This window comes from Vulpes vulpes, chromosome 13 (genome assembly GCF_048418805.1).
Source record: "Vulpes vulpes isolate BD-2025 chromosome 13, VulVul3, whole genome shotgun sequence".
NCBI lineage: Eukaryota > Metazoa > Chordata > Mammalia > Carnivora > Canidae > Vulpes > Vulpes vulpes.
This window is the reverse complement of record NC_132792.1, coordinates 33,779,461-33,805,584: the sequence shown is the minus strand read 5'-3', so window position 1 is coordinate 33,805,584 and position 26,124 is coordinate 33,779,461. Positions and strand designations below refer to the sequence as shown.

The 26,124-nt window shown below is 43.0% G+C and overlaps 1 protein-coding gene across 22 annotated transcripts in view; it reads right to left on the bottom strand.

Annotated features, from left to right (window-relative positions):
• The window catches only part of NCALD (neurocalcin delta), a 377,474-nt gene that overhangs the window by 16,098 nt on the left and 335,252 nt on the right, over positions 1-26,124 (bottom strand). For all 22 annotated transcript variants that reach the window (XM_072734130.1, XM_072734147.1, XM_072734138.1 and 19 more), the window contains one exon: positions 3,195-3,591. In XM_072734130.1, coding sequence (XP_072590231.1) covers positions 3,195-3,572 — 378 coding nt within the window. In that variant the 5' untranslated portion in view covers positions 3,573-3,591. The remainder of the gene's footprint in view (positions 1-3,194; positions 3,592-26,124) is intronic.

Genomic DNA, 26,124 nt, shown 5'->3' with positions numbered 1-26,124 from the left:
GTGTGTGTTCCTGCCCACACTATTTATCTCCAGTGCCAGCTACTTAGCAGGGCCTTAGTCGTAGGTGTGAAACGAATGTGCGAATAATTTGATTTTCATAAGCCCATGGGGTCTGGAGGGTTCTCCCTGACCGGGGGTCAACTTCTTCATCGACACTGGCCACCAAACCACTGACCAAGAGCAGCCAGAACTGTGAAAAATGCTCAACAGGAGACAGCACCATGGCTAGCAAGAATTTTTTTTTCTTAGATCCCAATCAGGAAGCAATTCTCTTCAAAAGGAGGACCTAGTCACCTGCTTTCTCTGCAGTAAGGCAGAGGACCGAGGGCCGGCGTGGTTTGCAGAGCACAGCACTCACCCAGAAAAGGAGACAAAATAAAGCTAATTAAAATGAATCACCCTTGAAATCTCAATTTTTGTTGAATTATGTTAATTTTTGTTGAAGATGAAGAAAAATCAGAAAAGTGCAATGACATGGCACACACCATTCACTAGGGAGCACGTTTGGCAAAACAATTTGGCAGAGAGCATCGGGTGCCTCAGAAATCAATGTTCGTTCCCTTTGGCCCAGTAACTGTACTTCTGGGAATCCTTTCCAAGGGAATAATCCTAAATATAGAAAAAGTTTCATGCACAAGAATTATGTTATTTTATATTTAAAAGTTACAGTATCATGTATAAATAAAACCTGGAAACAACCTAAATATCCAACAATGGAGGAAGAGTAAGTAAATTATGGTGTCTGACATCTATTAAAATATCATTATTAAAAGTTTTTATGACATGAGAAATACCTGTATTATGCTGAGTGAAAATGGAAAGATACAAAATTTCATATACGTTATGAAGTCAATTAGATTTTGTTAAAAAGATTTTTATTTATTTTATTTGAGAGGGAGCATGAATGAGGAAAGCAGAGAGAGAGGGAGAAGGAGACTCCCCCCTGAGCAGGGAGCCCGATGTGGGGCTCAATCCCAGGACCCTGGGATCATGACCTGAGCTGAAGGCAGACGCTTAATGCCTGAGCCACCCAGGTGGCCCTAATTAGATATTTTTAAATGCATGGAAATAAGACCAGAAAATATTATTTTCTCACATTAGAAAATTAATAGCAGTGATTTCCTTTGTAGGTGGAGTGGCATTATGGAGAGAATTCTTTTCTTTTGCTTTTATATTTTTCTCTACTGCCCATATTTCTACAGTTGACATTATTCATACATTTATCCTTGGGGGAGAGGAGAAATCCTCTATTCTTATTTAAGATCCTGTCTCTGAGGGGAGGATGCCTGGCTGGCTCAGTGGTTGAGCATCTGCCTTCAGCCCAGGGCTGATCCTGGGGTCCTGTGTCTCATGAATAAATAAATAAAATCTTAAAAATAATAAAAAAAAGCTCCTGTCTCTGAGGGATTACCTTGAAACTCCATGGTCGGGTGGTCGCAGCTCTGGGTCAAGTGCTGCAATGAGCACCAGCTGGCAGATCTGGGGACTTTGCTAGTCTGGGGGTCGGTTGCGCTCCTGCTCGGCCCCCACCCCCAGGTGCACCTGTCCCTCTCACTGCCCCTGGGGCTCAGACCCCCTGGCCCAGGAGCCGCCCGGGCCTCAGCTACAAGGGTCCCATAACCAGGCAGTCGCGTGGGGCTCTTGTGGATCTGATCTTAGCTTCTGTAACCAGGTCTCCCTGGTTCCTTGAAAGCGAATGCCTTGCCCCCCCCCCCCCCCCCGCCCCCAGCTCACCAGCAGTGCGGTGATTTCTGTCGCCTGTGGTACAGCTCCTCCTTCCTGTCCAGCACCCCCCCCCCCCCCCCCCCGCCCATCCTGTTCTCCCAGGGCCTGCAGATCTCCCTCCGAGCCCTGGGTGCTGGCTTCTGAGATGAGCCCTCCAGGAAGCCAAATGCCCACTCTCTTGGACTGCTGTCTGCTTCCAGATGCTTCCCTCTTGTGCCCATTTGCCTGCCAAGATGATGAATGACGGCCAGCCCGCCCTGGTGCTGCCACCCACCTAGTCCTGTTTATTGCCTGCAGCTGAAGCTGTCCTGATCCTCCGAGCTGAGCCTCAGTACCCTGACGTTCCACCCTGGGTCCCTCTCCCTGCCCATCGAGCTGTTAGAGCCATGACCGTAGCTCCTTATGCCCCTTCCCCACCTTCCCCTGGGGTCTGACGAGGAAAATGTGGCCAACACCAGGGCCCCTCTCCTGTTCTGTTCAGGATATTTACTCTAGGTGAGTGATCTGGGGAAATAGAATGGAGTGCTTCCTATTAAAATGATGGAGGATGGGGTGCCTGGGCAGCTCGGTCAGCTAAGCACCTGCCTTCAGCTCAGGTCATGATCCTGGAGTCAGATCGGAGTTGCCAGTCGGGCTCCCTGCTCCTCGGGAAGCCTGTTTCTCCCTCTGCCTCTGCTGCTCCTCCTGCTTGTGTTCTCGCTCTCATAAATAAATACTTTTTTTAAAAAAATAGAATAAAATGATGGAGGACTGGATTCTATGTTTGTAGTTCTGATGAGACAGAACCGAGCCTAGAGATCCCTGCTTTTATTTCAGAGTCTAAGAAAGTAGTAGATTCATGACAACTGACTTGGTGTGATGATGGGCTGTCCATACGGCTGGCACTGTGCTAAGCACCAACACGGACCGTCACATCTAATCTTAAAGGAACCTCACTGGCACCACTGGCAGTGCCATTTCACAGATGAGGACACTGAGGCTCACTTAGATGAATTACGTTGGTCAGAGTCACAGAGGTAGTAACTGAAAGGGGCAGGGTTTGAGCCCCAGGTCAGGGTTGATCATTAGACACCACCCCAGGGGCTATAAGCCCATAGACTTGAGGTCTGGGCAGGTCACTGGGATGGGTGGCTTGAGAGGTCACACTGAGCATGCATGATTTGCTGAGGAGCATGATTGCTATGTCCATCTGTAGGGTGGAGGTCATCACAAACCACCAGGTGACTCAGGCCAGGCCAGAATGGGGGCCCAGTGTTGCCAGATCGGAGTTTTTAAGAGATAAGCAACCATTCTGTTTTTATGTGTAATCTCCTGTTTGGGATATGGGTTCAGTATTTTAAAAACACTGGGTAGGCTGGATCAAAGCCTAGATGGGCACCAGTCTGCAACCCGCACCATGCTGTACTGTGCACCGTCCAATTCTTACCTGTGACTCGCACTCTTGTCTGTAAAGGTCTAGGGCTACGTACCTGCACAATCTCTAGCATTTCTGCCTTGCTGATGTAGCCATTTCCATCCAGGTCATACATGCTGAAGGCCCATTTCAGCTTCTGTTCCAGCTTCCCCCTCGATGTCACACTCAGGGCTATGATGAATTCTCTAAAGTCTATTGTCCCGTCTCCATTAGCATCGAAGGTGCGGAAGACGTGCTCTGCAAATTTGGAAGCATCCCCGTAAGGGAAAAAGTTCCCGTAAATTTTCTTAAACTCTTCCATTGACAAATGTCCACTGGGGCAGTCTCTCAAGAAGCCTTTATACCATTCCTGGATCTCGTGCTCTGTAAAGTCTGTGCTTTCCAGCAAATCCTGCATGACCTCTGGGCGCAGCTTGCTGTTCTGTTTCCCCATCCTGGCAGCGAGAATTCAGCTGCAGACAGAGAAGAATATGTATCATTTTTAAACCTGTTGTTTAGAAGCACACTTTATCATTTGTATTGTTCCTTTGGGGAAAAAAAATGAACTCTTTTAATCCACAACACTGTCTGGTTTTCCAACTCAGTCAAACAAAATGTTAGAAAGACAGGCAGTCAGAAGATGCAGAGCAGGGACGCCTGGGTGGCTCAGTGGTTGAGCATCTGCCTTTGGCTCAGGGTGTGATCCCAGGGTCCCAGGATCGAGTCCCAGAGTCAGGCTCCCTGCATGGAGCCTGCTTCTCCCTCTGCCTGTGTCTCTGCCTCTCTCTGTGTCTCTCATGAATAAATAAATAAAATCTTAAATAATAATAAAAAAAGAAGATGCAGAGCAGAAATACCACCGACCAGAAAATTGATACTTCTTTTGTACGGAGCCATGCGAATACAAGAGAGTAGCGATGAAATAGAGGGAGAAAAGGAGGGAGGGGGACAGACAGAGACAGGAGTCAGAGAAGTTGACTACTAGCTCTGCCTTTTCTATTGGCATGAGGTCTAGCCTCACATTAAGACATCTGAGGCTCTAACATCTAGTCCAAATATTAGCAGGGAGAATTTAAGGAGAACTCAGAGAGACAGAGGCAAAAGAGGTAATTTATGTTTTATTGCTTGAATGTTCCCAAGGAAAGTGCTGCTTTGGTACCTTCTGAATATTATAAAACAGATATGAGTAAGGAAAATACAAACCTATCTAATAGGATTAAATGCTACCAAGCTAGATGGGTTGTATAAATTAACAAGGTCAATTCACTGTCAAGGGATACCTGGGTGGCGCAGCGGTTTAGCGCCTGCCTTTGGCCCGGGGTGCGATCCTGGAGACCCGGGATCGAATCCCACGTCAGGCTCCCGGTGCATGGAGCCTGCTTCTCCCTTTGCCTATGTCTCTGCCTCTCTCTCTCTCACTGTGTGCCTATCATAAATAAATAAAAAAAAATTTAAAAAAAAGAAAAAAAAATTCACTGTCAACATTGGTTTCAGATGGTAAACATGAAGCTTCATAAACTGTTTATGTGTACGCTTATGGAAGAGGCCAAACTTCCCTTTTTAAATACAATTAGCTTCATATTTTCTTATTATAACAGTAGTACACATCTATAGTAAAATAGTAAAACATCACAGCGATGCATAAAGAAAAACGTTAGCATCATTTTAAATCATAACACTTAGAGATAACCCTGCTAGCATTTTGGTGTGTGTCCTAAATTTTTTTTATATGTGTGCTTATATAGATATGTTATTAACAAATGTTTTAGTACATTTACATTTCAAAAAACAAGAATATATACACTTTTGTTACCTATTTTTAAACTTAACGTAGTACAGGGAACAAAGGCAACTCTTGTTAGGTGAGAAAAAACCCCTAGAAATCTCATCTTCTTATTTACAGAGCCACTCACCATTAATTGAGCACTATGCAGCAGGCATGTGTCTGGTACTATGGATGCAAAATGTGAGATGTGGCCCCTCCTTCTTCGGGGGCACCCAGCTGTGTAAGTTCAGAAGTGGTGGTGACCATGAGGGGATAGTGCAATAGATATTCAATTCATGATTGTTAGGGGAATGGTGGTACGATGAGAGAACATGGAAAGGACACCCAAGCCAAAAGGGTGCATAGATGCTATCAGAAAAGCCTTCTTGGAGGAGGTGATATCTGAACTTAGTTCCTATTTCCAAAGTCTTATGATTTAAGCACGGTCAAGGTGAGCCACTTCTCATAAAGGGGCTCTGCACTTATATTTTGCATTTTTCCTATATTGGAAAAAATCCTGTAAGTAAAGCTTGGAAAATCAGAGACTGAAAGACCACACAACCCCATTTTAATAATTATTCCAAATTTTCTTTGAGATTTTCTCTTGTGGCGTTGTTAATGCCTGTCTCCCTCCCTCTGCAGGGTCAGCCCCTTGAGACAGAGTCTCTGTTGGGACTACTTTGTCTCTCTCTGCCCTCACAAATGACATTTGGTGAGTTAATGAACAAAGGAATGACTGGTAGACAGATGAATCATTACAACATGGAAATCTGTAATAATCTTCCCAGAAAAGGAGTCCTTCGTGACAGTGACGAGCCTCTGGCTATGAAAAGGGTATTTGAGTCACTAAAGCTATCTGATGGTTAAGGCTTGGTCTTGGAATCTCTTTCTTTCCCCCCATTTTACTGAAATGTAATTGACATATAACACTGTATACCTTTAAGGGGTAAAACATAATGACCCAATACACTGCGGAATTATCACTACAGCAAGTTTAGTTAACATCCATCACCCCGCATAGTTATTAATTTTTTTCTTGTGATGAGAACTTCCAAGTTCTACTCTCTCAGCAACTTTCCAATATGCAATACAGTATTGTTAGCTGTTGTCACCATGCTGTGCATTATAGCTATAGGATTTATTTATCTAATAACTAGAAGATTGTACCTTTGACCCCCCTTACCTGGTTGTCCCCACCGCCCCCCCCCCCAAGTTTGGGATCTCTTATATTGAATTGCCTGCATACCTGTCTTTTGCCCTCACTAAAAGTAAACTCCTAGAGGGCAGTGTTTGCATCTCACACCGCTCAAACTTCTTGCACTATATCCATAGTTCCAGAAATGCCAAGCAATGTTAGTAATTGGAAAAGTTGACACATTTTATCTTCTGAGTTCTGAACCGGAGACAGAACTGGCTCTGCTCCCGTCCTAGACAGAGACCTGACAAATTAGTCGGGAGAACAGAGCACCCGGCTACGAGCAGGGCCGGTGGCGCGGGAAGGTCCCCTAAACTGCAGCTCCAAATGAGGCATAATTTCTAAACTGAACCTTCCAATAACTTTAATTTCCCTCGCAAGTCCCTTTTCTTTTTTTTTTTTTTTTAAGATTTTATTTATTTATTCATGAGAAACAGAGAGGGACAGACACAGACACAAGCAGGCTCCAGCAGGAGCCCGACGTGGGACTCTGGGACTCGATCCCAGGTCTCCAGGATCAGGCCCCGGGCCGAAGGCGGGGCTAAACCGCTGAGCCACCCGGGCTGCCTGCGTGTCCTTTTCTTTCTGGAGGGAGAAAAGCAAAGTTAGAGAGGCTGGTTTGTATTAGAATTTTAAAACTGTCATTCAGTTGCTAAGTTGGCAATTTGCCGGAGGCAAGAATTCAGAAAGGTGAGGTAATACATATACATGGGCTTACAGAGCCCGGAAACATTTGTATGAAATTCACAAGTAATTTCGGGTTTTCCTTTTTGGGGGTTCTGTAAAGAACAGCTCTTTGGTGTGGTGTTCAATCAAATCACCATTCCTATACTTTGGTTCTGTGCAAATCACCGTGTGCCCAGCCTTAGGAAGAAAATACCATTTTGATATTTAAATCTACCCTCTTAAAGAATGATTTCTTTTTCTGGGCCTATAAACCACTGTTTCTTCAAAGCTAAACTTAAGTTTCTTCCCCAATGTTTAAAAAGTGCTTCTCACTTATTAGCTGTTTTTGCACTAGAAACAAATTGCCTCAACATTTTGGCTAAGTCTCCCACTGAGACTGATCTGTGTGTAGCTATTTTTCAGTAAACAGTAATTAAACCACATTTACAAATTCATTAGCACAGAAAGGCCATAACACAAACAAGGCAGAAGAGCATGGAATTAGTTTTTTCGGAAGCCGTGTTTGCAATCTAGTCCAGAATTTGTTTCAGTAGATAACTACAAATACTCTCCCAAGGATGATGTCTGAACTTGAGAAAACCATCTGGACTTGGTCAGACTGTACAACAGAAATCTCGGGGAACATATGATAGCGTTTCTCTCCCTGGGGGTGAAGGGGAAAGAAAGAGGAATGCCTGACAATACCTTTTTCTTTTGGAAGACAGGGATTTCTGCCTGTTTGAGTTGAAGAGAGGACAAAAATACCGTCGGGGAAATGCTGCTTTAATTAGCAGCCCAGAAAAAATCATCTGGAGACAGAAGTTGCCTGTCAGGTCAAATCCTTTTCATTACTCCATTTGGCTATTAAAACATTAACTTTGTGCTAGTAGAACATAGCGGGGGAGAAAAACTCAGGCCATGGAATAAAAGTGCTTGGGTTCAAAGCCTGGTTGAATTGCTGATTAGCTCTGGGTAGTAAGTCACTTAACTTTTTGGTGCACTTCGGTTTTCTCATCTGTAAAATGGGTTCAGTGGTGTGAGTTTGTATCTCACTGATTTGATGTGAGAATTAAATGGGACAGTCATATAAATAAGCTCCTGCATTGAGCCCGGGCTAGCTGCGGTGGTTAATGAAAACCACATCTTGTCATTGATGGCCTTTCATCCATTATTCTATTGAAACTTCACAACCCCCTGAGTGATAGGACAGCTTCCTCCATTTTTATAAGCTAAGAAATGAAAACTCGGCCCAAGCAACTTATCCTAAGTCACCTAGCCTGGGAATAAGACGGCCAAATGGTAAGTTCTGTTTGTGGTTGACTGTCCACTGGCTTTATCACTATGCCCTACTAACTCCATGGAGGAAGCCCAGGCAGAAATTAAGACAACAGTTCCATAAAAAGTCAAAGAGAAGTAGTTAAGAAAGAGGAGGCAATCTCCTATTAGCACTCATTCATTTCACAAATAGGTGCTGAGTGTCTCCTAGGAGGGAGGCATGGCCCTAGGCACTAGGGGATTCATCAGGGAACAGACAAAACCCTAGTTCTTGTGGAGCTTACAGTCTAGTGGCAAGAGACATCCCAAAAGCAAGATACATAAGGGACATGCTAGACAGAGTAGTTCCAAGGAGAAAAGTAAAGAAGGAAGGGGATTGGGGAATGCCAGGGGTGGGTGTCAAAATTTTAACTAAGAAACCAGGGAAGGCCCCATTAAAAAAGTCACATTTGGAAAGGAAGAGAAGAGGTGAAGGAGGTAGCCATGGAGATGACTGCGAGAAGGCTGTCCCAGGAAGAGAAAATAGCAACTGAGAAGGGTCTGGACAGCGAGCAGGTTGAGTGTCAAGGATGAGGCTGGAATGGAGGGCAGGAAGGAAAGCAGATAAGAGCAGAATAGTAACAAGGGCCAGGTGACATGGGACCCATGGGTGACAGTAAGGGCTGTGGCTTCCACTCTGATGAGATGGAGCCATTGCAGGATTTCGGTTTATATTCTAACAGGACCTCTCTGGCTGCCTCGTTGAGAGTAAACTAGAGGAGGGTAGTGCAGAGGCAGAGAGACAGCTAGGAAGCCGCTGCAAGGACCCAGACAGGAGCCAATGGGGGCCGGAACCAGGGTGGTGGCAGCAGAGAAGGTGAGAAGTGGCTGGATTCTGGACACAGCTTAAAGGGAGACTCAATAGGATTGGTTGATGGTTTGTGAACAGAGAATGGTCCAGCATAACTCCAAGGTTCTGGCCTAAGCAACTATAAGGATGAAATTGACCCTGAAATGGGAAAAATGCAGAAGCAGGGCTTTGGGGCGAGGCAGGGGCATGGCTCTCTGTGCTTCTGTGCAGGTATTCATTCTGAGATGCCCAGCATATACCCAGTTGGAGATGTCAAGTAGGTAGCCAGATGGACAAAGTCTGGAGTTAGAAGAAGAGGTCCAGGGAGGGAATAAATGTGGGAATCATCAGCATGCAGGTGGTATCTCTAGCCAAAGACTGGATTACAGCCTCAAGTCAGTGATGGTGGGTAAACGAGAAAAGAGGAGGGAGAAAAGAGGAGGGGTGAGCCCTTAGCCATCTGACCTGTAGACTTGGGGAGGAGGAGGAGCTGATAAGGGAGAATGGGAAGGAGGCCAGCGGGGCAGCAGGAAAGCACAAGACTGACTCGGCCTGCTTTGCTGCTGTGTCCTCCCTGCCCAGCTCAGAGAGGCCCTGGAAGGCATTCAGTGCAGGACAGAAGGAACCGTGGCTCCTGGTTCCCACTCCCAGTGCCCTCGGCCTGCCCTGCGTCTGTGGAGGATGCCATCTGCTGCCCAGTCGCCCACGCCAGAGCCCTAGGACTCCTCTGTCATTCCTTTTGCTTTTATCCATTGACTTCTCAGCATCTCCATCGTCACCACCTCAGTCCAGACTGCCATCATCTCCATCCCATATTCCAGATCACTCTCTCTGGAATGATCTCTGGAAGAGGGTGGGATGTCCGTCTTCCCCTGATCTCCCCTCTCCCTACCCCCATCTGGGCCTCAGTCTCTTCCCTACCACACCCTAGAGTGACCTTTTATTTATTTTTTTTTAAATTTTTATTTATTTATGATAGTCACAGAGAGAGAGAGAGAGAGGCAGAGACACAGGCAGAGGGAGAAGCAGGCTCCATATACCGGGAGCCCGACGTGGGATTCGATCCCGGGTCTCCAGGATCGCGCCCTGGGCCAAAGGCAGGCGCTAAACCACTGCACCACCCAGGGATCCCCTAGAGTGACCTTTTAAAAACACACAACAGACTATGTCACTCCTCTGTGTAAAGCTCTAGGAGGGGGCTTCCTAACACACTTAGAATGAAATCCAGACTTCCTCCATGGGCCTCAGGGTTCTGTAGGAGCCACCCTGGGCCACCTCTGACTCATCCCTTGGTCTCCTGTGCCCAGGTCCCCCGGCCTCCCTCCCACATGGCCCATCTCTTACCTCTCAGGGCTTTTGCTTCAGAGCCTTGAAAAAGAGTTTTAGGTAGTAAATATATCTCAGCCTTCTAGTTTATATGCCTATATACATAAATCTTAAATATAGATATCTAAAAATATGTATGTTTACTAAATATACATAAAATCTTTATCATATATCTTATAAATGTATAACAATTTTTATGACTATAAATATTTATATATATTACTTTTGGCTGAATCTGCTGCATTTCATTAAGTGAAGTGCATGCCAACTCTGTAAGACATCGGCATTCTGTTATTCAGTAGTTTACTCTAGGATGGACGATGTGGAATTTCCCAACTTATTCTGGGTCACATCCAGTCTCCCAGGATCCAAAACATAAATCTGGGGTTAATACTGACCACAGATGAGAAAGGAAAAATATACAAGATGGGAAGACATCAAACCACCAGCAAAGAACCATGACCAGGAATCTAAAATATAAAGCTAACTTTCCACTTAAAATGAAGAGAAAAAAAGGAATAGCTCTTAAAAATGATGCCATGGGGAAAGGAAATTGTGAGTAGTGGACACTTTTCTGGAATATAAGTGCTCCCTTCTTTATATCTTGGATCTGTGGAGTGAAAGATGTGGGGTACTTTGTTTCTGTATCCTCATCTGGTTCTACAAATTCTGTGAGTTAATTCTTGAGAGCCCAGAGTTAGATTTTCTAAGAGAAAGTCTCACTTACCCTTGGAAAGCCTGGTTTACTTCAGAGAAGTCTCAGTGCAAACTGCATTGAGGGTTCCTATAATGGGGTTTGCAAGATGCTAGCAGGTGAAGTCAGGTTGAGCGACAACAAGGATCACAGACCCCGCAGTGATTCCAGAAAGAGACCAGGTTGATTAAAATCTGTGCCTATCTGGGACATGTAACCTTATCCTCTAAGAGTTGCTCTGAATTTTTGACCAATGGAATGTCTACATTATGAAAACACAACCAGAAAAAAGTTTCCTAAAATGTAAGGAAGGAAACAATAAAAATTATAGACGAATGGGAACAAGTGTTCATTTACTATGACATCAGATATTGTATCCATCTGAATTTTGTAGGTGGCTAAAATCCAGCAAATTAATTTCTAGGTCAGTTGTCCTTGATTTTCACTGGAAAAAAAGAGACTACAGAAAAATCTGAAGAGCACACTGCTCCAGAAATTTCTCTTCAATGGAACTTGTTTCTTAGTGGGAGTATATAAAAGGAGAACCTATATATAAACTGATATATTTAGATACAGTGGACAAATTAGGAAATAAAGTAGTGGCACATAAAAGGAAGGATTAAAATATTAAAGAGGGAGAAATGAAGTTATATAACAATTTCACTAACGTCATTTCATCTTGCCCAAAGAATATTCTCTCCTCTGGCCTCTGGTAAGAGTAGCTGAGACCTATGTGCTACAGCCTCATGGAAATCACAAAGGTGGCTTTGCTGACATTGCTTGAAGAATGGTCACCCTCCAAGGCTGTCCCAAGGCCACTCCATGCAGGGAAGCCTTCTTCCCCATGAGGATGGGCAGGCCGACCCACACCTGTGACTGCTGGTCACACACCTGGCACTTGGTCCCCTTTCAGACAGGTAACAGGGTTTGAGATGAGAATCAAACTGGTACAAAGATGCAGTGAGCGGGAGGCTCACTAGAGACCAGCCTTGTGCTTCTGACTGCCTTCCCCAGGCTGTGTGATAAAGTCTAGGAAACACAGCTGGTCTTCTCCCGGTGAGCAGGGCTTACGGTCTCTGAATTATCTGGGCTCTTGTTGCATAGACTCTGCATTTCAGACTGCAGAGGGCCTGGTCTTGGGCTCTTTTCCAAGTTCTGTTTTCCATTATTACTGCCAGTAAAACATATTTCTGATAGAATCTGAATAGAACATTATTTAACAACAACCCCTCCCCAAAATGGAAATATCATTTTTGGTTTTGCTGTTTACTGAAGTAATACATCATTACTGTAAAAAATATAATAAGGGGATACAGAAACTAGAACGTGAACACTCTCGCTGTGATCCAGTCTGACTCTATAGAAGATAACCACTCTTGACAATTTTAATTTATATATGTCCTCTTAGACATGTAAATGCATATAAATGAAATCTGTACACCCCAACCACAAATGGGATCACACCATCCTATTCTATGACCTTTATTTTCCTTGAAAGGTATACTGTGGCTATCCTCCCACATTATAGATAATGGATGTATCTCGTCTTCTTATTTTTTTATTATTTTTAAATTTTTTTTTAAAAAAGATTTTATTTATTTGTTCATGAGACACACACACACACACACAGAGCACACGGGACAGAGACACAGGTAGAGGGGGAAGCAGGCTCCATGCAAGGAGCCCAACGTGGGACTTGATCCTGGGTCTCTAGGATCAGGCCCCCGGCCGAAGGCAGCACTAAACCACCCGCTGCTGCCACATATCTCATCTTTTTAAACTGCTGAGTTTTCTTTTTTATTTATTTATTTATTTATTTATTTATTTATTTATTTATTTATGATAGTCACAGAGAGAGAGAGAGAGAGAGGCAGAGACACAGGCAGAGGGAGAAGCAGGCTCCATGCACCGGGAGCCCGACGTGGGATTCGATCCCGGGTCTCCAGGATCGCGCCCTGTGCCAAAGGCAGGCGCCAAACCGCTGTGCCACCCAGGGATCCCAACTGCTGAGTTTTCACTGATTTATTGATTCAATGGACAGTATGGAGCCCCGCCCTCGAGCCCCGCCCCGAATTAGGTACCTGACAGAGTGGTCACTGATGTGAGGCTTAGAGCCCTTTGGCATTCCACTGCATGATATTAGTTTAATTAATCCCTCCTGATGGACAGGTAGGTTGATTCTGCCTTTTTTTTTTTTTCACTTGGCATGTATCTTAGTCCTGGTTCTCGGATTCCCTCGGGAATATTTATTGCAAAGAGGTTCTTATGTTTTATAGAAGTACCATGATCTTTAGACCCGCCCTTAGAAATTCTCCAACAAGCCATTTTCCTCTGGAGACTTTCCATCCTCACCACGCATTTTGCCTGAGTTTACACACCAGCTAGGATCAGACTTGAATAAGCATTGGGACTGGATTTGGGATTCCACCCCAGTCCCTCTGGCCTTCCTGTGTTACAGGCATGTGTGTGAGGTTAGTCTTTACTATTTCTAGCACCTAGGAGGGCACCTTCACCCTGCTCTTTCAAGAGTACATGACTATGAGCATAGAAATGCCCCCTCTCTTGTTTTGGCCTAAAGAGATCTTTTATCCAAACAGCACCCTAAGTGCTCTGTTTCTTGACGCTCCTCTCTTGACTTTCATTCACGTCCAGCTAATGGCTGACTCCCCACTCCCTCCTGGGTGGCCAACAATTCACTTACATTGTATGCTTAACATGCCCTTAAGTAAGTGGACAGGGCCCATATTAAATGGTCACCTTTCAGGCCTGCAGAAACTACAAAGCTGTCTCAAAGAAAGAAATTGTTGGCGTGCCCGAAGTTGAGGGCTTGCAGATGTTCCCTTGCCATTAGACTTGCCTGTCTGGGCTGTCTCAGGGTCAGGTGCCAGGTCAGTACCTGCCACAGTCGTGGAAAGGGGGGACCTCTGGGAGTCTTCGATATGCCTCCAGAGCTGTCATAGGCTAAGACTCTACCATGGCCAACTTCTGGGGAATTCTGATCGCCATAGATGTCTACTTAACTAAAGGCACTAAATATTATCTTATTTAGAAGACAGGAATTATTACTTTGGGTTTTGATAAAACAATGAAGCAAAACAGTGAGCCATCATAGGCTGAGGAGGACAAATAGGTCAACTACAGGGATCCAAGCCTCACCACGTAACCAGTAGCCAGAAGTACCAGAGGAGTTCTACTCCTTGTTTTTAGACATCCTCTGGGGGCCACTAATGCATTTAGTTCATTGCTACAAGCCCCTCCACAGAGTCTAAGAATAGTTCATAATTCCTTTTTTAAAAATTTATTCAGCAAACGTGTTTAATATCTACTGTTTCCTGGCTTAGCATGAATATTCTTATTTTTAAAAATAGTATCCTACATGGGATAGGAAAAGGAAGAGAATCTGGGATTCTGGTTGCAGCTCAAAGCAGTCTCATTAATGTTTTATTTTCACAATTTTGCTTAGAGTTGGTGACAGGGATATTATACCTTGGTTTTACTCTAAGGACGAGGGGTTTAGAGAAGCTAACTTCATGACAGTCATGCAGTTTGAGGCTGCAGAGGAGCAGGATCAGAAGCACCATTCCCATACCCAGCCCCTCCACATCCCTGCTCCATCTCCTGTGATGTTTGAAGGGCTGCTTCTGTTGGAAGCTACTAGTCAATCACTTTCCACTCTGGCTAACATGGCTGAAATATGAGTATTTTCCATCAAACAAATGTCCAAGTGAGAAGACTAACAAGAAGACTATGAAGTAGCATCTTTTAAGTTCTTGCACTTTTTGCATCCTGCATCAAAGTGTGTGGAAACAGAATTGGACTTGCCAGCGGAGGAACTAAATTGAAGTCTTTATTATAGTACCATGTTATGTGACCTTGAGGAATTCATCTGACTTCTCTCTTGGTCTCACTCTTGTTTGGAAAGTAGGTATAATAACACCTCTCTCCTAGGGTTATCTGAAGGACTATATGAGGAAAAGGAGTCCCAGTGAATTGGGAAAACTCAACATTGTGTCTTGCATCCAACAGGTGTTCAATACATCCACTATTTATCTAAATGAAATAAGAGTTCAGGGAGTTGTTCACAAAGATGAGCCTTCCAGATTTGGGAACACTCTCCTCCTTGCGTTAATGGAGAATTAGAAAAACAAGAGCAAAATAGTCACAAGGGAAGAAAATAAGAGAACCACTGATAGCTTCCAACCTGACTCACTTCCCTGGGATCACCTGCCAAATGTGAAAGGCCATTTGTGAATTTGCATCCAGGACTCCTGTCAGACCCCTGTGGCTGAGTGTTTTCCCCGCATAGACGTTATTATTTTAATCTGAAATTAAGCAAGAGGTCCCATTAGAGAAGCAGATGATGGAGAGCAGGACACTTTCCTTCTCTGGTCTTCTGTCCTGAGGCTGGGAAGGGCTAAGTAGGGTTTGGGCAGAATCAGAGCAGGCTCAGAGGAACCCCATAGAATGGGCCATCCAGCTCTGGGAAGGTACCAGTGCTATAAGGAGGACTGTAAGCCAGGGTCTGACTGGATAAGACTGGTGTTTTTAGGACAAATTGGATACATATTAGATACCAGTAACAAACACAGGATATCAATGATTGACTGAATCAATTCTTCCTTACCTGGGGAGAGAAATGGTTCTTAGTTGTTTTATTAAACCAACTTTTCATAGGAAAATCAGAGGTGACAAACAGAAAATTAACACAAAACCCTTTGTAAACACTGAGGTATTTCCTAATAGTCAGTAGTATAACTGCGACTCTTTCCATCCCTACTTATTAAATCTTACTTGGCATTCAGACGGAGGCCACTGCTTCCCCCATTCTGCTGTCCTTCCTCTTCCAAGTGAGCATTAAGCATATTCATGGAGTTTTGTTGGTGTGTCTTTATACCATTCTGAGAAAGACACCAGTGTATGGAAGATGCTCAAGAAATGATGGCTTCCTTCTGCTGAGCCTATTTCCCATTGGCCCCTGCTTTTCACTTTTAAGAATCCCCTGAAGCAGAGGACAGCTGGGATATTTATATATTTTGGTGCCAGGTGAATAGCAAGGTGGTTGGCAAATATTCCTCGTGATTTTTCAGTTGGTAGTAACCAAAGCTACTGCGTATAGACTTCTTCTCAGTGAATCTTCTACTAAGTCTATCTGGGGAGCTGATATCTTCTTTGTCCAGGGTCAGAGTGGATCCTATAATACCCAGAAATGGTATTAGGTTTGGCTTTATCCTTACACTTTGTTTTACCTAGGAAACCAAGTGGTCTCAGGATTTTTTGGATGGTAGTATGATCACTATAAGCTAATTAAAGAAAAGACAAAGTCCCCCAGAATAGAAGACACTCACTGGGGCTGATCTCCTTTCGCAGGAGGGGTGACAAAGCACATGGGTGTTGGAATCAGAGAGGCCTCAGAGCTAATCCTGGTTACAAGACATACTAGTCATATGGCCCTTAGGGACTTATGCTTCCTCATGTATAACTCTCCTTAATTGTAAATTGGGGTTTTTGTCAGGATCAAGTGAGAAGATGCAGCAGAGTCCGGCAGAATGAGCACGTAGGAATACTTCTCCTCCTCCTCCTCCATCATCGTGACCTTCATCATGTTATTGTTTCTGACCTTCTATCTTTAGCCTTCTATCTTTAAATTCCTTCCCTCCATTTCAGCTGCCTTGATCTTTTTCCTTTAACACACAAGGCACGTCCCCTCATTAGCATTTTGCACATGCTGTTTTCCCGGCTTCGGATGTCCTTGTTTTCCTGTATCTCCATGGCTCAAGTGTTTCCCATATTCTCATGGCTTAAATGCCACCATTCTATTACATCCCTATAGCTTTAATGCCTCCCTTTATATCCTCATGGTTCAAATCTCCTCCCACCCCCCCCCCCATCATATCCTCATGCCTCACTCTTCACCTGCTTCAGATCAACTCCAATGTCACGTTCTCAGTGGTACCCTTCCTTATCTCCCAGTAACAATTTTATTTATGTATGTATTTATTTATTTATTTATTTATTTATTTATTTATTTATTTATTTATTTATTTTTAAAGATTTTATTTATCTATTCATGAGAGACACAGAGAGGCAGAGACACAGGCCGAGGGAGAAGCAAGCTCCTTATAGGGAGCCCGATGAAGGACTCGATCCCAGGACCCCAGGATCACGACCTCTTCCTGCATGAGTTTATAGGGCTTTCACATAACCTATTTCAGTAGATCCTTGGAATATTGTGAGAAAAGAAGGGTCAAGAATAATTGTTACTTATTAAGGAAATTGAAGGTGAAGATTTAAAGGTTTTCCCCAGGCTACATGGCTGCTAAGGGTCAAAGGTGGAAGTAGAACACAGATCTTCATCCGCTCAGCAGTGCCTCACAGTAAAAAACAGAGCAAAGCCTCACGGGGAATGTTGCCAAGTGTTTGAGGGTGTGTGTATGTTTTTGTGCTTAAGCAGAGCCTTTCTGTCTAGCTATTTATACACTGGCTATTTCCACCTCTTATTAAGAAAAAATGAAAATGAAAGCTTAATTTGAAAAGGGAGAAGGTGAAAATACCTCTGCAAAGTGAACTAAATACAAAAAATCTAAACAAAGGATCCTCCCCATCTCTCAAAGAGATGGTGTGCAACTCTGTGTACAGTTTCTGTGTCTAAACAGCCAATCGCTTCCTTTTCATGGCCACATGTTCCTGGGTGGGTTCACTCACTTATCATCCTGTACACCTATCTACCCCCTTCCCAGCAGGAACCACCTAACATTTTTCCTGCTCCTTCTAAATTCCAGCGGGAGCAGTTCATTTCTATTGAGTTGCCTTTATCTTTTCTTGTCTTTATGTTACAGCAAACACCAAAAACACTGTAGTGATTTCCTGGCATCTCACTTGCTGGTTTAGGGTCAGCTGGAGCAGTATCAGATGGTCTCTACACCCTGCTAATATGGCAAGCAGCGGAGGCATCCTGCATTCTGTGTCCCTATGCACACACACAGGACCCCACTCAAGGTACTTGTGCTGCTGAACCACAAAATTTACCAACTTCATTAGAAGAGATTGTAAAGAAAATTACATCCTATCTTTTCCTGAAAAATGCAATTTTTGGCCTTTTTCTATTTAATCTTACAGTACCAAAGGGCTTATTAATATACATAACTTAGTCGTTGTGGTGTCAGCAAATATGCCCCAGTATGGAGCTACAGACATGAACTAAGGAGAGGAGACTTTCAGACTGTACATTTATCACGTGTAACTAGTAAACACCTTAAGTTTATGAAACAGGCATATAGTATGTACTCAGAAACACCAGTATAATTATACTCTAAGTAACTAGAACTGACAACCTAAGTCTTTCTCATTGCTGGCAGATCCAAAGATTAAAATATGCTTACTCCTATTGTAAAACTTGGACTTTATGGAAAAATGACTATAGTAAAAAAAAAATAATAACAATCTGAAATGTATCCAGATAGTTTCATTGAGGAAAAAAGCAATAAGGAAGTGCTGTATTATATGTAACTATTCTATGTGAATAATGGTGAAGATAAATTTGCCAAGACTTCTCTTTCCCTTCATTCATGAATTACAATATACAACAAAGTATGAAACGATAACAGAATATTATTCAAATCCTCTCACTGATTTCTTTAAGAGCAGCATTTTCCATTATAAGAAAATTATGCAAAAAATAGGGCAGAAAGTAATAATATAAGAACATAGAAGCATAGTGAAAGCACTAGAATTGATACACTTCCATGATCAAAACTGAATTGGATTCATTTTTGCCAAAAGCCAAAAACAAAAATTTTTAAATCTGAATTTTAACCATGGTATGAATGTACTTTAAATAATTTCTTTCCTTTAGATCACAGGAACTTTACATATGCATTAAAAGGTGTACCTTTACTTTCTTTTTAAAGATTTTATTTATTTATTCATGAGAGACAGGGGAGAGAGAGAGAGAGAGAGAGAGGCAGAGACACAGGCAGAGGGAGAAGCAGGCCTCATGCAGGGAGCCTGATGCGGGACTTGATCCCAGGTCTCCAGGATTACACCCTGGGCAGAAGGCGGCGCTAAACCGCTAAGCCACCTGGGCTTAGGGACCCAAAAAGGTACCCCAAAAGGTGTACCTTTAAATGTTTAAACCTGTCCCCCCAAAATAGGATAAAAAATAGGATTGAAAAGTTAGAACAAATACCATTCCTGGAGTGAAATTGTGTGCTATAATAAACAGAAGAAGGTTGGAGCAGTGTCTTCATTCCAGGAGATCCCCTTTCCCTTTGGATGATTTCACAAGAATTTCCTAAGAATGTGTTGTGTACCTATGGTGGTGCAAGATATTACAATGGATTCAAAGAACAGATGGATTCAAGTGGAATGGAATGGCAAGGCAAACAAGTCAGCTGGTAAGCCAGATAGAGCATTGTTTCACATTACAGACATGGTCTCTACAATCAAGGAACATGATCTAGGCAAGGCAATGAGGTGCTGCACATGAAACATTGAGAGTAGGAGTTCTTTTCACTATGACATTGGGTTCAGGGGTAGTTAGAATGATTGAATTTTGTGTATAATCCTACTTATTATTATTATTATTATTATTAAAGATTTTATTCACCTATTCATGAGAGACAGACAGAGAGAGAGAGAGAGAGAGAGGCAGAGACACAGGCAGAGGGAGAAGCAGGCCCCATGCAGAAAGCCTGACGAGGGACTCGATCCCGGGACCCCGGGATCACGCCCTGAGCCAAAGGCAGAAGCTCAATGGCTGAGCCACCCAAGCGCTCCTAATCCTACTCATTAAAAAAGGTAAAGGTGGCTTTACAGTCACAAGGGAATAAACCAGTGCACCAGGTGAGTACAAAGAGAAAGTGATGCTTTTCTCTTAAAACTTCCCTGCCCCTCATTCCTCAGACTCTCTGAAAAACAAACAAACAAACAAACAAACAAACAAACCATGGAGCTGTGAGTGACACTACAAATTCTGAGCCTGTTTTCATTAGTTATAGATGCCAGAAGAAATAGGATGACAACAAACCAACCTCTTCATAGATTTATGAGGACATGATACCAGACTTGAATTATAAAAACATCCTGAGGATGAAGTTTGCAGTATAGTTCTGAATATAGCCTGCCATGATCAAATTTTGTGTGAAACCTGTTCCTCTCTCCTTGGGTAAGAACTGCAAAAAGGGTGAACAAAGATTCCCCCAGTACTTGGAACAACAGCAGTAAAGGGGAAATGATTCCTTTGGGCCACAATATTGGACAGGAAATCACAGAGGTGGTTTACAGTCCTGGAGTGTGTGCCCTCACCTAACTCCTGAGAGAAGGTGGAATATTCTAAAATACAAAGAACACATGGCACTGACTTAGAGGAAGTTCCCTGTGTGACTTCCAAGGAGAAAACCATTTATTGGTGGAGGGATGGAAGACCGATCAAGGTTCAGTCCCTGGGCTATCACCCCATTTCTATCTCTTCTTTTTCCCTCCTCAGCTCTCACCATGCTTGGCATTAGGGGTCCTCATGATCCTCCTCCAGGACTCCAGCCCAATCCCTCTGCATCCATCCAGCCTTCTTTCTGACATCCTCCTTCCACCATGTTCACCAACGGAGGCAACATAGCACGGTAGTTGGGAAGATGGTCTTTTTGGGGTAGACCTTGATGGGAACCCCAACTCACCTCACCAGCAGAATATCCCTCACCCCCACATATTCCCAAAGCAAAAGAAAAAAAAAGAGAGAGAGAGAAAACACTTTTAGCTTCTTGAACCTACAGCATTTTAAATGTCTCCATTTCCAAAAAGAATCATGGCTTCACATTTGCATAATTCAAAGTTCACTTGGGTGTTTTTCAGAGTCACAGAAATAGCCCTAAAGTAATAGAGGTCTCCATCTCTAGCAAGACAGATAGTGTTTGTGGATTTAAAAAGAAAAGTTTTTAAAGCTTTTATTTATTTATTCATGACAGACAGAGAAAGAGAGAGGCAGAGACATAGGCAGAGGGAGAAGCAGGCTCCATGCAGGGAGCCCAACGTGGGACTCGATCCTGGGTCTCCAGGATCACACTCCGGGCCGAAGGCAGCACCGACACCAAACCACTGGGCCACCGGGGCTGCCCTTGTTTGTGGATTTTTAAAAGACTTTTTTTTCTTTTAAAGCTCCCCCCCCCCCAAAAAAAAAAATTAAAGCTTCTCCCTGTCAAGGTTTAAAGAAATCTACAGTTAGAGTTTCAGGCTGAGCAGGGATCCTGTTTCATTAGTTTATCTACCATAAATCTTCATTGTTTGGGTCAGGCTTGGTCAGAAAAGTATCTGTGAGAATTTTTACTTACCATGTATGTGTATTGTAGTGATGGGACACACCAAGTGTTTCTTAGCACACATAGGAGATAACATTATCCATGCAGCACCCTGGGTAGGTGGGTGAGGGTGAAAAGGCTCTAGGAGGTGTGAGGGCTCCTGCCACCCGAAGGGAGCGTGTGAGATTTCTTGGTGCCACAGTATAATTATCGTGTAACTTGGGTGTGGTCCCTTTTGCTCCTTTCAGCCTGGAGTGTGTGCACCTGTGTGTGTTCTGTATGCCAGGTGTCAATGTAACTGTGCAATAGCATATTGCCAGCTATATAGCTTTAACTCTGAGTGCTTTTACAGTCTCCTCAGTAAAACTTTTTGGGGTGCCTGGTTGCCTCAGTTGGTGGAGTGTGAGACTCTTGATCTCGGGGTCATGAGATCAAGCCCCATGTTGGGAACAGAGATTACTTAAATTAAAAAAAAAAAATCTAAAAAAAGAAAAACAACAACCAACTTTTCAAAACTGCTGCTTTGTCCTCTGATCTTCAATTTTACCCAGGCTTTTGACTGTTGATTAGAAAGCACTCTTAAAATAATTACATTACCCAGAAATAAGATCATTTGTCTTTTCCTTTTAAAACAATTTCCTTGGGGATCCCTGGGTGGCGCAGCGGTTTGGCGCCTGCCTTTGGCCCAGGGCGCAATCCTGGAGACCCGGGATCGAATCCCACGTCGGGCTCCCGGTGCATGGAGCCTGCTTCTCCCTCTGCCTGTGTCTCTGCCCCTCTCTCTCTCTCTGTGACTATCATAAATAAAAAGAAAATAAAATTTGAAAATTATTCATTTAAAAAAAATTTCCTTGTTATAGTCACTTCAATTGTTTCTAAATTAAGCCTTATGAATGACCCTGCAGAATGGATGGTTTCCACAAACAGAAATGCTTCCCCCAAAAGCCAAGACTTATTACTAGAACTGACCCATCACAGAAATCCCACTCTATTCGCTGAACAGAATTAGCAAGAGGACCAGCTGAGGCAAGTGTCGCACTTAGGGCCTTGTGGACCTCTTTCGGAGACTACATTTGACAGCAGGAATATTATGGAATAACTGTTAGATCATAGGCCATGTTGGCCAACAGACTGGGGTCCAAATCCTGCTCTACCACTCAAGTATCTGTCAGGCTATGCACACTCTCAGGTCCTCAGTTTTGTCACCTGAGAGAACAATGAGTGTGTGGTCCATGTGGTTGCTATAATGGAAACATACATAAAATGCCTTTACGTACACAGAGGAAGGAGGAAAATTTGCCCTCCCTCTGCCTCTATTCAGGTCACTCCTCGGGAAGCACTAATGTCACTGGGTAAGTTTCCAGGTTATAAATTTGCCAAAAGCAAGGATTACTATTTGCTAAAGCCTAGTACATTCCCTCTGCTGCTTGCTTTCACCTGGCTCTAGAGATAAGCAGAAATCTCTGGCACTTTCTCCCTTATTCCCTCTGCTTACAGGTAGTACAGTGACTCTATCCTCACCAGCTTAGCCGTGAATGGCGCTAACACTGAAATGTGAGTTGAGAGGGTGGAGGCCTCACGTGAGCCTCGAGGCTAAATCATCCACCCCAACCTGACCGGTGGGGACGCCTGCCCTGGTTTTCTGGCTAACAGTAAGAATAACTTTGATTTCCCGAGGCCTGTATGTTTATAGTTCCCAGTGGGAAGAGGAGGGGATTAGCAGAACAGGATTTGGATATTTCCAGGTCTTGGTACAATATCAAGTCACACTACCTCAAGGAATAAAATGGCAGCCAACACGCACCAAAAAGAAGCTTCACTCTCCTAACAAAGGCGGTATGCAATCCTCCTCCAAGGTGTTCCCATTCTGGAGACAGAGACGCTTCCACTTGCTTTTTAAAAATTCCCTTTCCGTGCTAGCAACCAGACAGGGCTCAGCAAGAGCTGTCAGAACCTCAGCCCTTCCTCCTAGGCGTGGACGGTGGAGAGAGAACAGCCTGGCATCTCATCTTTTGCCAGGCGATGAGGCAGGGCTGTCTTTTCTGAGAGGTGTTTGCATTTGGCCCTGGGAAATTTGAACTGTAAAGGTGACTCCTTCCATACAGCAGGCTCTCTTTTTTCAGCTGGGAAGGCAAACTGGGTTTCTTTTTTCAGTGGAAATGGATTCAAATGCAGAAATGGCCAGAGTGTCATTACATGTTTTTATGCTCTGTTAAAAACTACACATAGCCAAGGTGGCAACCAAATAAAAGCCCATCAACAGATCAATGGATAAACAAAATATGGTATATACACACCACAGAATATTATTCAGCCTTAATAAAAAATGAAATTCTAATATGCTACATCATGAATGAGCCTCAAAAATATTATGCTAAGTGGAAGAAGCCATATATAAAAGGACAAATATTGTGTGAATAGTTAAATTCAGAGAGTTAAAAAGTAAAATAGAGGTTACCAGGGCTAGGAGAAAAGGAGTGAACAAAGAGTTAGTGCTTACTGTGTATACAGAGTTTCTGTTTGAGATGATGAGAAAGTTCTGCAGATGGATTGTGGGGATGGTTACACAATATTGTGAATGTACTTAATGTCACTGAATTGTGCACCTAAAAATGGTTAAAATGGTAAATTTGATGTGATGTATATATTTTATAGGAAGAAAGAAAAAAGAAAGATAAAAGAACTACCCAGTGGTCCTGGGATGCCAACTCTAAGAAAGAGAAGGGTCCCAGAATTCTATCCTGACTTCCCAGCATCCACTTGTCACTGGGACAGAGCTTTTCTAAGTGGCCAAGACAAGATCAAAGCCAAAGGAAACAATGCTCTTCACAAGACCTGGCAAAGAGTACTTATTAAAGTAGTCCCATTGACAAAATAATGGACTCCAGGATTGTTTCTGTTCATTCAAGGGGACAGCACACCCCACAGGCAGGGAGGGGCAGGCAGGAAGGATTCTGCTTTCAATGGCTGTTTGGACCTTTGACCAAAGAGTAACCCAATAAGCCTGTTGTAGTCTCCAGCACATGATTTATGACCATAGATACTATTTATTTCCAAATTAGAACTGTAAATTGTGTAGATGTTTCTGGGGGAAAAAAGATGATTTCTGTTAAACAATGGTATTTTTTGGCTTACTGTAACTACACAACTTAACTCCCTCACTCCTCCTTATGAAATATTTAAAAAGTTTCTGATTTTATTGTGCCATTATAAACAGATTTCCTCCTAAATGTTTCTAGAATATGTTAATTTCTTTGATCTTCTTAATAATCCTGGTTAAGAATATAACTGGTAAAAATACATATATATATGTAAAATTCTTTTATCCATGAAAAAAAGTAACTGCCAGCTATAATTCAGTAGAGTTAAATAGAAAGATTAATTTACATCTCCTTTATTCCTAATAACAATTGTAAAAATAAGTAAAATATTCTGGATGTTGTAGTCATGGAGACACTTCTACCTCCGAGGCATAAAACATAATTTGTTGAGGAATGTCTAATAAGACAGAATGAAATCTAACAGAGACAAGGAAACCTAATCAAAGTCTTTAAATTCTAGTTTCTCCTCTTTCAATTTGGATTAATTCCTAACAACTTAGTGCCCACAAGTAACCACAATAGAAAGTACCTGGCAAACTTAAAAAGCTTCAGACTAATTAGAACAGAGAAAAGAAATGCACGTGTCAGAAATAGAAGCAGCAAATAACATGAAATCATCCTGTGTTCTTTCATCTGCAAATAGAGTTGTCTTACAATTTATTTTAACCAAATAAAGTATTCTGATTAGATTCCAACTCTGATGGACCCTGAAGTGGGGAAGGAAAGCTACATGGTGATTAATAGGTAAATAAGATATAGTCCCTATTCTGTAAGAGCTAGCAGTCTAGCGTACCAACATACAACGAGGGTACAAATGTGTACTTACTTATAGGTAATGTAAAATATTCGGTCATCATGTTAAAAATTAAGAAGAAACAGGTGGAATTAATTTTACTAATATATTTCATGTAGCCAAAATATATTCAAAACATTATCATTTCAACATGTAATCAATTTAAAAATCATTAATGAAGCATTTTATATCCCTTTTTAAAAAAAATTATTTATTCATTCACGAGAAACACAGAGAGAGAGGTAGAGACATAGGCAGAGAGAGAAGCAGGCTCCCTGAGGCGAGCCTGATGTGGGACTCGATCCCAGGACCCTGGGATCACAACCTGAGCCAAAGGCAGATGCTCAACCACTGAGCTGCCCAGGTGTCGCTACATCCCTCTTTTTTTTTGTCATTGTTCTAAATCTTTGAAATTCAAAATGTATTGCTACTGTATCTAACAGAGAAGATAGTGGGAGGCAGAGAAAATATTCAAAGAGCTCAGAAGCAAGACCACCCTCATCAGGGCTATATATAAGAGCCATGCCCTGCTCAGCGGGGAGTTTGCTTCTCCTGCTTCTCCTTCCTGCTCATGCTTTCTCTCTTTCAAATGAATAAATAAACTTTTTTTTTTTTTTTAAGAGCCATAAAAAAAAAAAAAGGAATATCTGGGGCATCTTCAAAGAGGCGGTTGCATCTGAACTGAGTCTTGAGAGTCTTTAAGTTAGGAAATGGTATACTCAGACTTGCATTGCACAAAGAGCTCACTGTGGCTGAAGGGAAGATCAGATGGTTGGGACAAGGATAGAAGGAATTAACAGTCTAGACAAGAGATATTGGGAACCAGGGCAAAGGCCAGGGTGGATTTAAAAGCTATTTTGGAGGCAGAATTAGGAGATATAGTGACTGACTGGAAATGACAAGGCAGTGTCGAAGATACCGTACGTGGTTACCCAGTAACGATTTGTCTGACCTTCTCTGTAAACAGAAATTTGATTTTGTTCAGGTGTTTTGCACCCTCTGCTATGCCTCGTTTGGTGGTGGGCGGGGGTGGGGGGGAGAAGATGAAAGGATTCCTAGCTCCAGGAGGGTGT